Here is a 15386-nt window from a genome sequence, read left to right as displayed (position 1 = left end):
ATATTAATTCTTAGACACTCAACTAATCATTATCAATGTATGGCCCTATTTTATTATAACAGAACATTTTCACTTTTCAACATTGTATAAGATGACGGTCACCAAAATTATTAAATCTATTTTTTTTTTCAAAGATATTAATCTCTTCATCATTTGTGTGTGTCAAAGATCATATACAATATGTATGCATATATGATTTATTATATCTGTTCTGAAGGTAATAATAAAATAAAATATTAGGAGATATTTCTCCTATTAAATCGTTTTTGTGGAAAATTTGATCTCAAACATATTTTAGTTTTACTGTCACTATATCAATCATAGATATGTATTATATTTATTATGGAAAAATATTCCTTATATTCTTTAACCATATTATAATATAAACAAAACATTAAAATCATCGTCAATATAATTAAATATTTTGTTGATCTTTGTCCGGTAGATCACGATTATATCGATCAGACAATACTAAATCTGCACATTTTTTTTCTAGAAAACTATTTTATGTGACTAAGCTGTAAAAACTATCCCACCAAGTTTTTTTTTTATGAGTGGTTTTATTGGAAGTTCTACTACTCAGTAGCCTATATATATAAGTTTAATTACGTATACTATTACATAATTACAATTATATTGTGCCCACTATGGGATGCATTTTATATTCAATTTTAACAAATATACTCGTATTAAGTCAAATGCAACTTTCTCACTACAAAATATATTATTTCATTTAGTTTAATATATGTCGTATATATAGGATAATAGTTTGTCAATCTTTCCATTAGCTAGTCATTTTTCATTTAGGTCTATTGAGAGTCAGCTACAATATGTATTTATTTTTCAATAATGATAAATAATATCAATAATACATTTTAAATTTAAAACACCAACTTACGTATATATTTAATAAGCAAATCGATTAGATTTATTCATTAATTTTAACAATTTAAATTATCCCAATTCCAAACTTTATTTAATAATATGTATTTTCAATATCATTCAAATAATTGCAATTAACTGTTCAGGTGGCCAAATGTAGTTATTAAAATAACCAACTTAAGGGGAATATAATTTATGGATTCGTGTCATTCACACGAATAATCTTCGAATAATGTTTGTTAATTTATATAGAAATAAAGAAAATACAAAATACAGAAAATTGGTGTAAATCTAACGCAAGTAAGATACAGTAAAATAGCAGAGTTCGTCTAATGTTCATCTAATAATTTTTTAGTTTATAAATAATGTATTAAACCAGAAATATATTGATATATTAAATTAAATAGATATGTGATTAGAAACAAAAAATTACATAATATTAACTTTGTACAAATATATTTTTAGTGAAAGATACTACTTTTATAAAACTATGCAAAACTCATTTCGAAGGTAAGTAATAAATTAACGAATTAACTAAATGTTTTATACCTACATACATATTATCTATGTATCTGATATTCCTATTATTATTTTGCTACCTTTTATTGAAATACACCATTAAATGTTTAAAAAGGTGGGCAAGTGGATACTAGTCCGCACTCTGCTGTACAATAGTTACCGAATGGGTCGCTATGATAATTGTGTTAAATTTGACCTAAAAAATATAACATTGTACATTGTTTTCAATATTTTTGAATTTATAAATGAACAACCTTTGAAGAACCTTGTTATACATTTTTAAATATTTTTATTCAGCAAATATATTTTTATCAACATTTCAAAATATAAATACAAAAGTAAAATGTCTACAAATGGCTCAAAAAAGTCAAAGCATTTTGAAAATTATATTATTATAATTAATATATTTTTTTAAATTTACATGTACCATATTAATTGAAAATGTATAGTAAAATGTATAAAATATTAAAATATGCTTTATTATCATAAATAATAAATGTAGACATTTACGAGTTAGTATCGATACCTTATATATCTATCTATTAATGTTTTAATTTAATAAATTATTAATAACTGTCATAAATTCTTATCCAGATTTAGTAAATTCAGATAAAACTACAACTGAAACTAGATTTATTAAAAGTCAGTATAATAGATTTTATTTTGTTTATACATTTGAAAATAAATATTGTTAAATAATAAATAATAATAATAATAATAATAAATAAAAAAATAAATAATAAAATAATAAATAATAAATAATTATTGTTCATATTATATATTATTATATTAGTTAAAAAATATAATGTTTTACAAATCTTCATATATCTATTGACAAAAATAACATAAGTACATTTCAAAAAATTGTAAATTGTTGCACTGAAGGTGTCATTTTTTTCGTATGCTTAAAACAATGGAATTTAATCCACCTTAAATTTAAATGAGCGAGCTAAATTTATTATGAGCGGCTTCCAAATTTAAAACTGATAGAATATCGACTTCATCTACAGTATACTGTGGTCCTGAATTCATAATGGTGTGTACAAAAATGTATCATGCCTATTTTGTTTTGTTTGTAGATAAAAACACCATTGACCTTTTAAATTTAAACAATATAATAAACAATAAACATGACTAACACTTATTCACAATAAAAATTATAGAATAATAATATAGTTTTCTAATTATCATAATATATACAAAAAAAATATAACTAAGGCTCATTACTCCTTTATAGACTATTTTAAATAATTACACATTAACTATGTAGTAAGACTTGTTCTTGTGATCGGGTTATTTCCAAAATTTTAAATCCTACTCGGGACAACAATCTGAGTGCATAAATTGAACTAGAAAATAATTGATTTAAAAATAACATAGTAATCATATATAATCTTTCAATTGCACTTAGTGTAAATAGATTAAATGTCATTAAAACAGACTTATTATAATGATTTAAAATATTAATTTAATGATAATATTTTGTTTCATAAACACTTATTTTTAAATTTTAGTTTGTATTGGTAAGCATAACACCCTAATAATAATTATCTGCATAGCATATCAACATATTATTTTAATACGCATTTTTGTAAAGTAATCTATAAGAATTGTTTACAATTTAATTGGAATTTCATGACCTACTGTAGTATATTAAACCGTATTTAAATATATTCCCATCTACCATATATTACCTACAGGATAAATTTTGTTCAAAATTGATTTTTTATTCACTCATATAGTATTGAAATAATATAAATTTATATTATATATATATATTTTTTTTTAAACTGAACAGCTGTGCTATACATAAATGGATTTAATAGTATGTATCACTATTCAAATGTAATTTCATGTTTATAACCCAACGTACTACCGGCTATGGTTATACCTCTCCAGTTGAATAATAAATAGCTGTTACGATTACCAAAAATCTTTAAATATATATATCCAATATACTTGGTAGATAGTCAATATGTTTTCAACCTCCTTTCATATACATTGAGATATTAATTCAATTTCAGGCATTGACAGTTGTATATAATTATTTTTTTTCAGAGGAATTAGGATCTGACAATTATAACACCGCAAACAAAAAACTCTGTAAGTATGATGATTCATTACTTATTAAATACCGAAACCGGAATCTTACAAATTACAATCATCTAAACATTCCCAAAAAGACAGTGACTAATTGGTGTTAATTTTGAAAAAATAATGCTGTACACAATTCAAATTAATATATATTATTTACAGTGTTTATATCAATTTGTACATTTTTAAGAGGCTAATAAACCACGTAAACAATTCGTGTGTCAACAATAATATTAAAATAAAATATAAATATTCTAATCATCTTGTATCAATTAAAATTAAAATTATAAATATAATAATGTTAAAATGGTTGTATTATTGTATAATAAATATTTTTAGTTATTATCTCTAATATTTATAGTTAGACTGAGTCTGGAAATATTATATTGTGTATACAAATCTTTTTTTAGATTATGTACCAAACTATAAAAATTATCTTTCGGAGAACATTAAATTTGGTATGTTTTTGTATTATAGAAACGTTATTATGCTTACATATAGAATAAAATATCTTCTTTATCATGAAGTTCGCTCACTATTTTTATGAGCACTGACAAAGAGCTAATATATTTCATGTAGATTGTAGAACTAGAAAGTCAGTTATCACTATGTGTATCCCCGCATCAACAACAAAATTTTATATTATTTTAAAGACATGTAGACTGGATCAAACATTCAGAGTAGATACGATACAGTCCATTATAATCAAAATTCTGGACATGAAAATGTAGAATATCTCAATTTTCATCAATGGTCTATGTCTTATGATATTAGTAGATACATCATCTACCAGGGAAAGATTGTCGCACGAATTTAAAAACTATACATTATTTTACTAAAATTTAATGATCACTAGCATATGGCTGGAAATACTTATTTCTGGTCACTTTTTGTGATTTTAATTTTATGGAAGTAGAAGTGACTTTCTAATTTCAAATCTAGGCTTACATGTTCACATTTATTATAAAAGTGGGCTGTTTCCTTGTATTTTTAAATATAGGTTAAACATTTTAATACAACTAATTTGTGACAAAGAAAAACATAATTTGAGTATAAGGTATAATCATTATTCATTAAGAGATAATCAATTCCAAAATATGTATAAATTAATTTTTTTTACTTTTTAGTGGTAGACAAATTACCAGCGGGCACAAAGGAATGGTGTATGTATAATAATTATTGTTTGTATTGACTAAAAATATATTATAAATAATTTTGGAATATACTTATGGGCTCCCGAGGGTGTCGAATAAGTTATTTGGGAGATGGTATTTTGTGTAAATTTTATTACCTGTAATTTGCGCCAAAATATAAAAATATTACATGTATTTTGCCCCACGACTAAAAATTAATTTTGGTAATTTGTGACACGACAGAAAACGAAATGGAATATGTAATCTGCAATTTAACTTCAATGGTAGGAAATAAGTAGACTTATATACATTTATTTATAATTGTAATATAAATTTTTTACAAAAAAAAACATTAACATTATACTTTAGAATTTTACTTTTATTTTTAATTACTTTCAATAATTTTCTAGAAATGTATAACTATTAAAATAAACTTGATTAATGTTATTCTGTAAAAAAAAAAAGCACACGATGGTACTGATTACATAAAGTCCTTTTATTTAGTTTTATGTGGCGTAAATCACAACCTAAAAAAATTGGCGCAAATTACCAAAAATAATTTTCAGATGTGGCGCGAATTACATAAATATTATTTTTTTTAGATTGTTTTTGGCGCAAATTACATACGCTCATTTATTCTTTGCAAATGTTTTAATTTTAATTCTTCTGATTATATTTTGACTTCAATAGTTTATAACAAGTAGATGTATATAATATGTATAGTTCGTTTAACCTTTGTCTAAAATACATCAAATCTAAAGAGAAAAGAATTTATGTTGTTACTAAATAATAATAATAATAATATGTCAATATGCAAAATCTACGCAATATTAAAGACAGGAAATGGAGTTCATTGCTAAGTATTTCAATATGATTATTTAGATGGTCGTAGCATAATTACGCTCGTTTTAACTTTTATGTGGAAAAAACGCAGAATTGTGTGTTATAATGTCTTAATATGAAACAATTTTTAACAAGTCGAAAAATTTATTTTTAATGTCAGTTCTAAGCCTGTAAAATTGGAAAGGAAAATTGTTAAAAGGGCAAACCTTTATTTCGTAGAGCACAATCGTCTTATGTTTCTTTTGGGTAAAAACTAAAAACATAAAACAAGCGTAATCGTGTTGGGGTGATTTAGACAGGCAAACGGAATTTAAGAAAAGTGGACTTAGGACCACAAAAAGGCAGACAACCAAATGTCCCGAGATGCATAGCCCAAAAGCACAAAGCTATCATTCTTTAAAACAGTTTTAAATGGTCAAGATAATTCAGAGGAAGGTCACATTTTCTAAATGTTGAACTTAATATTACTTAAAGAATACAAAAATGTATAATTTTTTTATCGAAGGAGTGATTGAGCATTTTATCTTTCATAATATTATTTGTTTGTTTTATATTCTTATTATAGTATTATAAACAAACCGTAATTAATATTTATACATTTTTCTTTAAATTCTAGGTAAAGATAATATTAAAAATATAGATTTCTGACGAAGTGACGAATATAAAAGTTAATATTTAGTATAGTTCGTTGTATTCCTATACATTTTTTTTAGTGTGTTAATGTTAAAAAAAATAAATTTAAATTGAATTAAATTGTTTGACCTACGTTGTAGGTATTATTGTTTATTTGTTCTCTTAAATTTCAATAACAACACTATACGTATATGTCTATATTATGTTGATATATTATTATTTTTAATTGTATTGTGCGTATTTGTCTTTATTGCTTAAATATATTCTAACAAAAGGGAAAATAAGCCGTTTAGACATAGTGCTTTAAGTTTTAACACAAGTTTAAAGTCAAAATGAACTAATAAACAGAGGATGTATGAAACGTATAAAATATATGTTCAAGTAAAAAATATAAAACTAAATGTAGCATTAAACCTACATAAAATATGTTTTTAATGTTAACATAAATTGTTATCATGGATCATAATAATACCATACCGATCATTTCTCAAAAAAAAAAAAAACTGATTAGTGAATACCTAAATATATAAAAATAGATTATGAGTTGCTTCAAATGTGCTACTCAATTGTATAAACTTTTTAAATTTGTACATAAACTTATTGTACTTATATTTTGTACCAAATCTACCAAAAATAATTTGATAAACAAATAATTGAGTATACTGGTATACGTATTGATAAACATTTATAAATTTTAGATTTAAAAAAAAATCCATATAATAATATTATAATAGAACATTATTTGGGTAATAGTTGTACTTAAGTATAATTACACCAAAATAATGAATCAAACATTTAAACTGTAAACAGACAATAAGTTTTAAATTAAATATACCTATTAATAAACTTACATACTGTTTAAGAGTTTAACTATTGATTTCTATATTTTAGTTTTATGAAATCGTTAAATAATTAATATAATTGATGCATTTGTTCGAAAATACAAAGGAGTATTGACAATTTGTTATCAATAACAACAATTACACAGTGTTTTCAATAAAAATATATTGTTATTTTAAATATATTAATATTATTGACTATTGTGTGTTTATAGAAATATGTATACTATAAGAGTATCCAATACTAGCATAATAAAAAGTCAATAATTCAATATGATATTATATTATGCATTTAAAACAAAAATTACATGTTGTCTCAGAATATTAACTAATTAGGTAATAAAATAATTAATAAATAGTCATATTTTTACAAGTAAAAAATACTGATAGTATTAACTTATGATAAAATTAATGAATAAAATAATATGATGGAATAGGTACCAACTACCTTCTGCTAGAAAATATAATACCATTATTTAATTGGTACTTATTAATAAAATAAGTTAGTAATGTTAAAATGTATTAAACACCGTTTGAATTTTAGAAGCATTTGAGGTTTAAATAGGTGTTATAAATTAAATACATGATTTAATTTAATTTCCAAAATTAAACTCACTATTTTCTAGAGGCTTAAGTTCCTACATAATTATTATTTTCAACTCAGGAAATATAAATTCACCATTAAAATTCTACAACAAATTACTCAAAATTAATACATATATATTATTTTAATATTACAAAATTAATACAACTTCATAATTTGAATATCTCATTAAGACTTAAATTAGCAAGTTTCTATAGTTATAATTATGTATAACAAATAGTTCAACATAATTAAAGTTTATTTTAATATAATTATTAAAAGTAAATATGTAATACTATATAGGTGGTATAAAATAATTTTATTAAGTCACATAATATTGTTTAAACTTTAAATTAACATACTTGTAATAAAATGTTATGAATATTAAATAAGTGGATAGGTATATAAATAAATAAATTGATGAATATTACAAAATTTGAATAGAACATTTTCTGTAATACAATTGTACACTATATAATTATAGCTACATATTATAATCAACCTTATCATCTAAAACATAAATAATTTAAAAGTATTTTTGTGGAAACAACAGAAAGTGTATATACATCACATATTAATTACCTATATTTTTTTTTATTAGAAATATTCTTAAAAACAAATAATAATTATTATTATCACATTAAATACAATATTTCAGTTATTAACTATTTCATAAATATTTTTAATTTCAATAGCAATAAATATTTTACAATGGACAAATATATATATATATATACTTAAAAATGTAAAACAGACAGAAATAGAGATTTTTGGTGTTTTAAAACAAAAACTAAGGGAGTGCTGAATACAAATTTTTTTGGCGTGATATTTTAATTTAATAATTTTTGTTTTACTATTTTAACGTTAAAAATAAGTTTTTTCTATTCATCTAAAAAATTGTAATTTGACTGATTTTTTTCTAAGTACAAATTAGCTAGTTATATTCAGTCATAATGTTATATTTTCTGCACAACCCATTTGTTTTAAAAGAAACAACAGTATAAAATAAATAAAACACAGCCTATGATTATGTACAAATCTTTGAATAAAAAAAAAAAACCATAATATTTAGATTAATTATTTCTTCATACATTATATTTAGGTAACAAAATATAAAAATAATTAATAAATCAACCAGAAAACTTTAAAAAAAAATTAGACAATAGGTACTTTAATAAGAAATAAAAATTTAAGTAATGCTATTAATTATTATTTAAATGTAAAATTTGAAAAATCAATAAGTATTTATAATATTAAAATTTTTAATACAGTAACACAAAAAAAGTTATTCAAGTTAATTTTAAATGAACAAAATATTCAACAAGTGTTTAATGTAATAAAAATAAAAATTACATTTTTTATAGCCTTGATGATTGAATAAGTATTTAGAAGATAAATTAAAACTGTTGCATGGCACAAGATTATTATGTAAGTTCTTATATCAATAAAGTTATGTTTGACAGACACATTTTTCAAAAGCCATATGCACAACTCACATATCATACTAAAGTAGTGAATTGTGATTAGATTTATTGGACCACTGTGACCTGTGGCTCTGTGGTTTTGAGTGCTACTATGTAAAATCTCATGGATTTGAATCCCCAACCGAGTATTATTGCTTCATTTAATTTCTGAAGCATTTTCCTAAACTGTCTATTCTCTCTAGCTTTGCGCACCCTGACCAAGGACCAACTACAAACTGGTCTGGTTTTGTGTCATGTTTTATATTTTAAGTTTATACATTTTGGTCAGTAAATATTTACATATTAGGTTTTTTTTTATTAATATAATTTATTGTTTTACTAAATTGCACATATCCTATAGAGCCCAAAACCCAACACTTGGTGGTACAGACTTAATCAATCATTTTACTAAGAATCACTTATATTATGATAATACCCTTTTGAAATGCAGTTTACACATAACCCTGAAACTTTGTCAACTTATACCATGTCTTAAGGTCTCAAATAAACTTGTAGAATTAATTAATTTTATCTACAAGATATATTTTTGACGCCTAGTTCATAACAAACACAGTCAAATAAAAATCAAATGTTTACGTTCCGTCATTGGATGGTGTAGAAAGTTCACGTTCAGTAACTCCAATCCTTAATAATTCTTTCAACATAGGTAGTGGTCTTTTAGGCCACGTCTTTTTTGACTTTAGCTCACGTGCCTCACTGTGTATTTTTTCCAGTTCTCTAACCATTGGATAAATTCTTTGTTCTATCCATTCGGATATGGTATATTTATCAAATATCCCAGTCATCGATTCCTGAAAAGGTCTAACCATAGATAAAAGCGACCGATATATTCGAGAATGATCATTCATCAGTTCATCAACACGAAGCGGAGATGAAAATTCATGTTCTACGTTGTAACTAGTCATCCATCCACGATTCTTTTTGGTCACTAATATAAAATCATTGTAGTCTATTTCAATGGTATGTAATCTATATAACAACCTGGAAATTAAATTAAAAAAAGCTGGTTAGCATTAGTTATAAAAGAGATTTTCCAGATTATTATGAACTAAACAAGTGATATTAATCATTACCTAAAAAATGTATTTCCGGGAAATGTGCATCTCGAGAACTGGTCCCAGAGGTGGGGATCATTATTTAAGTTTAAAAAATCTCCGTCGTATTCATTGTTGTGGCCAAAAATACCACAGTTGAGTCCTTCGTTCAAATCGGTTTGCAGCGACTGATTCATGTAACCATTTGTAGTAGCCAAAAGATTAACGACCATCGATGGTATGGATGACGGTAATACCTCGCATAGAACAGCAAAATGATCATACCTATTAAGATAAATAATAATAAGATAAAGTTTGATAATGCATAACATTTTAGATCACTTATAAAAAAAATAAATTTATCTTGCGATTTATGAATACAATTATATTACAAACAATATACCTTTGCCAGCCAGTTATGACAATTCCTTTGAAACCACCTGTAAACCGACTATTTTCGTTGGACATCAATTGTAACCAATTCAAATTGTTTTCCAAATGTCTCTTAACGTTTGGAATGTATAAAGTTTCACCAAATGCCCCTTTGAAAGCGCTAGCTGTCCACACATTCGGGAAAACAATTTGATATTTTTCCCAAACATTCTGCATAACAAATCTATACACGTCCTCGGCGTATACCCACACCTGAATATTAGATTCAATTAAAATATATAAAGTAAAGTTAAATTGATGTAGTTTTTAAAAAAATATCCAAAACTGTTTACCATCGGCTCCACTAATTTCCCAATGTCGTATGACTGCATTGTGGCCACTGGTAAATGTCTCAACATGTCATCCCATATAATAGGAATTGTGTTTGGAGATTTTGTGCGCACATACGTAGCCACTTGCTTAACATGAGATAAGAACAACTCTTCTCTGGCTTTCGATCTGCACCTGAAACATTCTCCCATGTGGAACACTTCGTCACAGCCAATATGTAAGTAGTTCACATTCCCGTGAATCTCGAGAATCTAAAAATTCGAATAAATATGTTTTTAAGTTATATTTACTACAAAATACTCTGGGATGAATGTAATAATTGTTATTATAAATATTTACTTGGTCGACCATTTGTTCGACAAACTTCATAGAGGCGTTAAACGATGGACAGAGTGCTTGTGGCGACTCTTGGACTTCTCTCAGATGGGCAAAATCAGGTAATTTCAATGCAAACTCTACGTGACCGAACGTTTGTATTAGGGGGATTACTTCCAATCCGTTAATCGCGGCCATTTTCAATATTTCTCTAATTTCTGCTTTGGAATACGCATTGCCGGCAGCTATTGGAGACAGATTTCCACTCCAAGGAAACATGTCTTCCCATTCAAGTAAAAGACCTGTTCCACCGAATCTTTTTATTAACGGGAAAAGTTTTTGAAGGTAAAGCAGCTTGGGCGGTGCTCCTTTGAAATCGATGTGTACTAGACGTTGGGGAGGCACGTACGGTAGTGATTGTTGTGGTTCGGGATTGATCTGAATTCGTCGGCTTTTACGAGCTGGCTGCTGCAGTTCTTCAATGAAATTAATGTCTTCTTCATTTTTCATTTTTCTAACTGTTCCCGAAATTGGCGCAGGTGATTGGTGTTTATTCAAAGCTTGTTCGTCAGCATCAAACTCAGACATCACTAAAGTGTTTTGGATGTTTTGGATACCTATATCATTAGACGCATTGTATTGTACACATACTACGAAAAGAAGTATGCTGAGTATGAGTCCAAATAATATAGATCTTCGTCGACGTAATGAGTTAGTAAACCACCCGGCATATGAAGTTATTGTATTCTTCCATAATGTTCTGAAACATTAATTAAATAATTAAACATTGAAGTTTTTAAAATATTTTTTAAAGTTAATAGACCAATATGTATTATACTAAATAATAAAATTCAACAAACGAAGACATAATTCAGAATAAAAAATTTAAGTGGTAAATGGTAAATTATTTATAATTAATACATTTAATTATTAATAATAATATACTAGATAGAGTGATATTTTTTGAGTTTGACCTAAATTATTTATGTAAAATTCTAAAATCACCAATTCTTTATTACTATTAATAGATTAATTGTATTGCTTATTTTAATGAAAAAATATTTATCATTATGTTTAATGGATGGGTTAAGTTTACGGACTCTAATGTTCTAACAAATACCGAGAAAAAATATATGAAACATTCGTTATTTTTCACAACGTACATTTCAGTGTGGTAAATTTTAATTTTTTTTCTCATCACTATACAATAAATTGGCTGAATCATATCCGTGGTAGTGATATTATATGGTGTATAGTGAAAATGGAGAGTAATAAGTCACATTATGGGGTCCATCATTAGCCAAAAAAACAATGTAGGTCCAATTGTTTTACGATATAGGTACTATATATTAATATATTTGTGCATATATCGATAGCGATACACAAAAATTTCTTATTACCATGGTAGGTACTCCTAAAAGGAAAGAAAACAAATTGTATTATTATATTATGTACGCTGATATTATTAATTTAGCATATTCATACACTAACACAAGTAGATAAAATTCAACTTAAGCCACGGTGGCTTGCACCCGAAATTTTCACACGCCGACTTCTTTTACTGGTTTCATAACGCCATCGACTCGGTAACGGTTAGATGAAAACCGGACAACTCTAGTGTAGTATTGCCTGGGCTAGTGTATAAACATGAACTCGTTAACACAAATACATTATGCCATGCATGCACACTTCATACGTCTATTTTATATGGAAGAAAGGATTTCTTTTATTATAGTAACAGTCATTATTAGCTTTTGAAAATTAAAGATAATAATATACACGGAGAATGTATGTATAGTGTTATATTTTGCATTATGAACAAAATAAAAAAGAAAAGGGATAGAAAATATACCTATAGTATATTGGTATATATAATATATTATTTAACGTCCTGGTAAAATATCATTACATTAGGTTGTACAATTTTGATAATTTTAAAAATTTAAAAATTGTTTTAAAGTTGTCTATAGAAATGATGCCTAATGCGTCTTGAAGGATGAAGGGATTAAACATACCGAAATCAAATTTACCGCCACCTTGAAGTTGTTGGGATGATCTATGTACATTATGCATAGTTATAATATTATCAACGCCCCCGTTTACCGCGTTAACCGCTATGTTAATAGGAGTTCGCCAAATAAGTGATAACTGAATACATTACATCGGAACTACAGCTGCAGTAATGTATTCGTGAAACGTTCTACCATTTCAATATCCATTAGCAAACTTTGGGTTCATCCTTTTGCGGACGATCCTGCGAGTCCGCCATGCAATGCGGATAATTGGTACTTACGCGCGCGATTTCTAGTCAAGCATTACCACCTACCATTATATTAATATTATTATTATTATATTATAATTATCTACACTCATAGATGGCTAGAAGACAATAATGATTAAGGCTGAGACTTTGAAACAGTGATTTTTTTTTTAATATAAGTTCTATAATACGTAAGAAATGTGTTTTAATTGTTTTAGGCGAGACTGATGAAAATTAAATTTAAAAATAATATTTTTTTTTCATTCTTTGATAATTTTGATATTTAAATTTTTTGACTGCGGGCATTCTTATATTTAAACAAATAATTATTGCATTTTTACTTAAAATTAAAGTTCTTTTTAGATTTTGAACTTATTATTTCCGATTTTTCAGGCATCAAAATCCTTGTCATAATTGATCATCGACTGCCAGATTTAAACAATATATCCAACGTTCTTTAGAAAATAATTACGATTAATGTGTGTGTGTGTGTGTGTGTGTGTGTGTGTGTGTGTGTCATACTTATGTATATTGCAGATCAAATAAAATGAAAAATAATGTACAACAATTAATATTAATAATATAAACAACTAGTGGTGTATCATCCAGCCAAAAGCAAAGCCACCGGGTGGTCTTCATTGTGTGTATAATATGGTCCATTCGCGAGGAATACAATAATATCGTTATAATGGATTTTTTTTATCTTATTATTATTCTGTTTGCAGACACAAAAGTACAGCGATTAATGAATTAAATAAATAAATAAAAAAACAGTTCATGCAATAATGTCCTGAATAAATATATTATTATACAACGACAAACACTACCGTCCTAACTGCCGTCCCATAATAGTGGACGTATTGTTGTTATAATGTATATAATATCATATTATTATCATGTGTTTAATTGACCGTGTAATTCAACGACGCGATAAAGGGATAACAACGGAATTGGAATAAATAAACAAACCTATTCCCCGGGCGGCCAACGCTATTACGGGTAGATAAGTACCTACCTATAATTTATAACTATGATAAATCGTAAGAGTTATAATGGGAAAAAAATTGATGCCATCAAATGGAAAGGAAGCAAAGTCACTGCAAACAACTAACCCACATTTACACACATACACACACACACACATTCAATCACAAACACAAAAACGTATTGAACATTGTGACAGGCCCGTTGGTAATCTGTAGAGTCAAATCGATGACACTTTTCGATTTTACCACGCTCCAAAAACTGCTATAATATTGATGAGTACCCCGCGTCGTTTGAATCCAATAACAATTTGTCACGAAAAATTACACTGTCTCAAGATCGGTTGGTTCGGAAAAAAAGTTTTAATTCTTTCCGGTGTCCGTAGCTTAGTTTGATGGCAACCACTATAAATGACAATGCCTACTATAATAATATATAGCTATACCAATACCAGTGTGCCGATACAAATATTTCATAAAATGTAAGTACAATAGGTACATACTTCAGTGAGGTGTCTACCTATATCGTACACGCTGATTAGCCGACTAAAAGGGAGTGGTAATTAAAAAAATGTCAACTTTAGATTAAAAATCAATTAATGTTTTTTTTTTAATAGTTCACTTAATTTTGAAAATTCCAATTCAAGGAAGATAAAGAAATGGTTTTAGTTTGGCATTGAAGAGGACGCCAAACCCGCATATGTGTTGTCTCTGTCTTACATACATAAAACATAGCAAATTTTCATTCGACAGAATCAATTTTATGTAATTAGTTTTGATGTTAGAATAAATTTACCTATTATCAAACTTAATAAGGTAAAAATATAATCTAGGCTATCTAAGGGGCTTTTATTAATATTATAATCTTAAAGTGAATTATGAGCATTTTAAAGTTATAATATTTTACTTAGCTATAATTCACTTTACAACGATAATATAAATAAAAATCTATACGGATAACATTCTTATAGCTTTATGTGTGATAGTAGGTAAATTGTATCTAATATTAAACTAACAACATAAAATGGATTCTATTAAACTAAATGGTAAATGTTTTATAT

At 26.2% G+C, this 15386-nt stretch overlaps 1 protein-coding gene across 1 annotated transcript in view; it reads right to left on the bottom strand.

The window, feature by feature from the left end:
* Positions 1 to 7659: 7659 nt before the first annotated feature.
* Positions 7660 to 15386, bottom strand: part of LOC132920395 (hexosaminidase D) — a 30292-nt gene continuing 22565 nt past the window's right edge. The window contains exons 2-6 of the mRNA XM_060982757.1: positions 11107 to 11842; positions 10770 to 11018; positions 10448 to 10689; positions 10084 to 10329; positions 7660 to 9991 (exon numbers count right to left, since the gene is read on the bottom strand). Coding sequence (XP_060838740.1) covers positions 9583 to 9991; positions 10084 to 10329; positions 10448 to 10689; positions 10770 to 11018; positions 11107 to 11842 — 1882 coding nt within the window. The 3' untranslated portion in view covers positions 7660 to 9582. The remainder of the gene's footprint in view (positions 9992 to 10083; positions 10330 to 10447; positions 10690 to 10769; positions 11019 to 11106; positions 11843 to 15386) is intronic.

Source organism: Rhopalosiphum padi, chromosome 2 (assembly GCF_020882245.1).
Source record: "Rhopalosiphum padi isolate XX-2018 chromosome 2, ASM2088224v1, whole genome shotgun sequence".
Classification (NCBI taxonomy): Eukaryota; Metazoa; Arthropoda; class Insecta; order Hemiptera; family Aphididae; genus Rhopalosiphum; species Rhopalosiphum padi.
The sequence above is the reverse complement of the archived record's forward strand: the minus strand, read 5'-3'. Positions and strand labels throughout refer to the sequence as shown.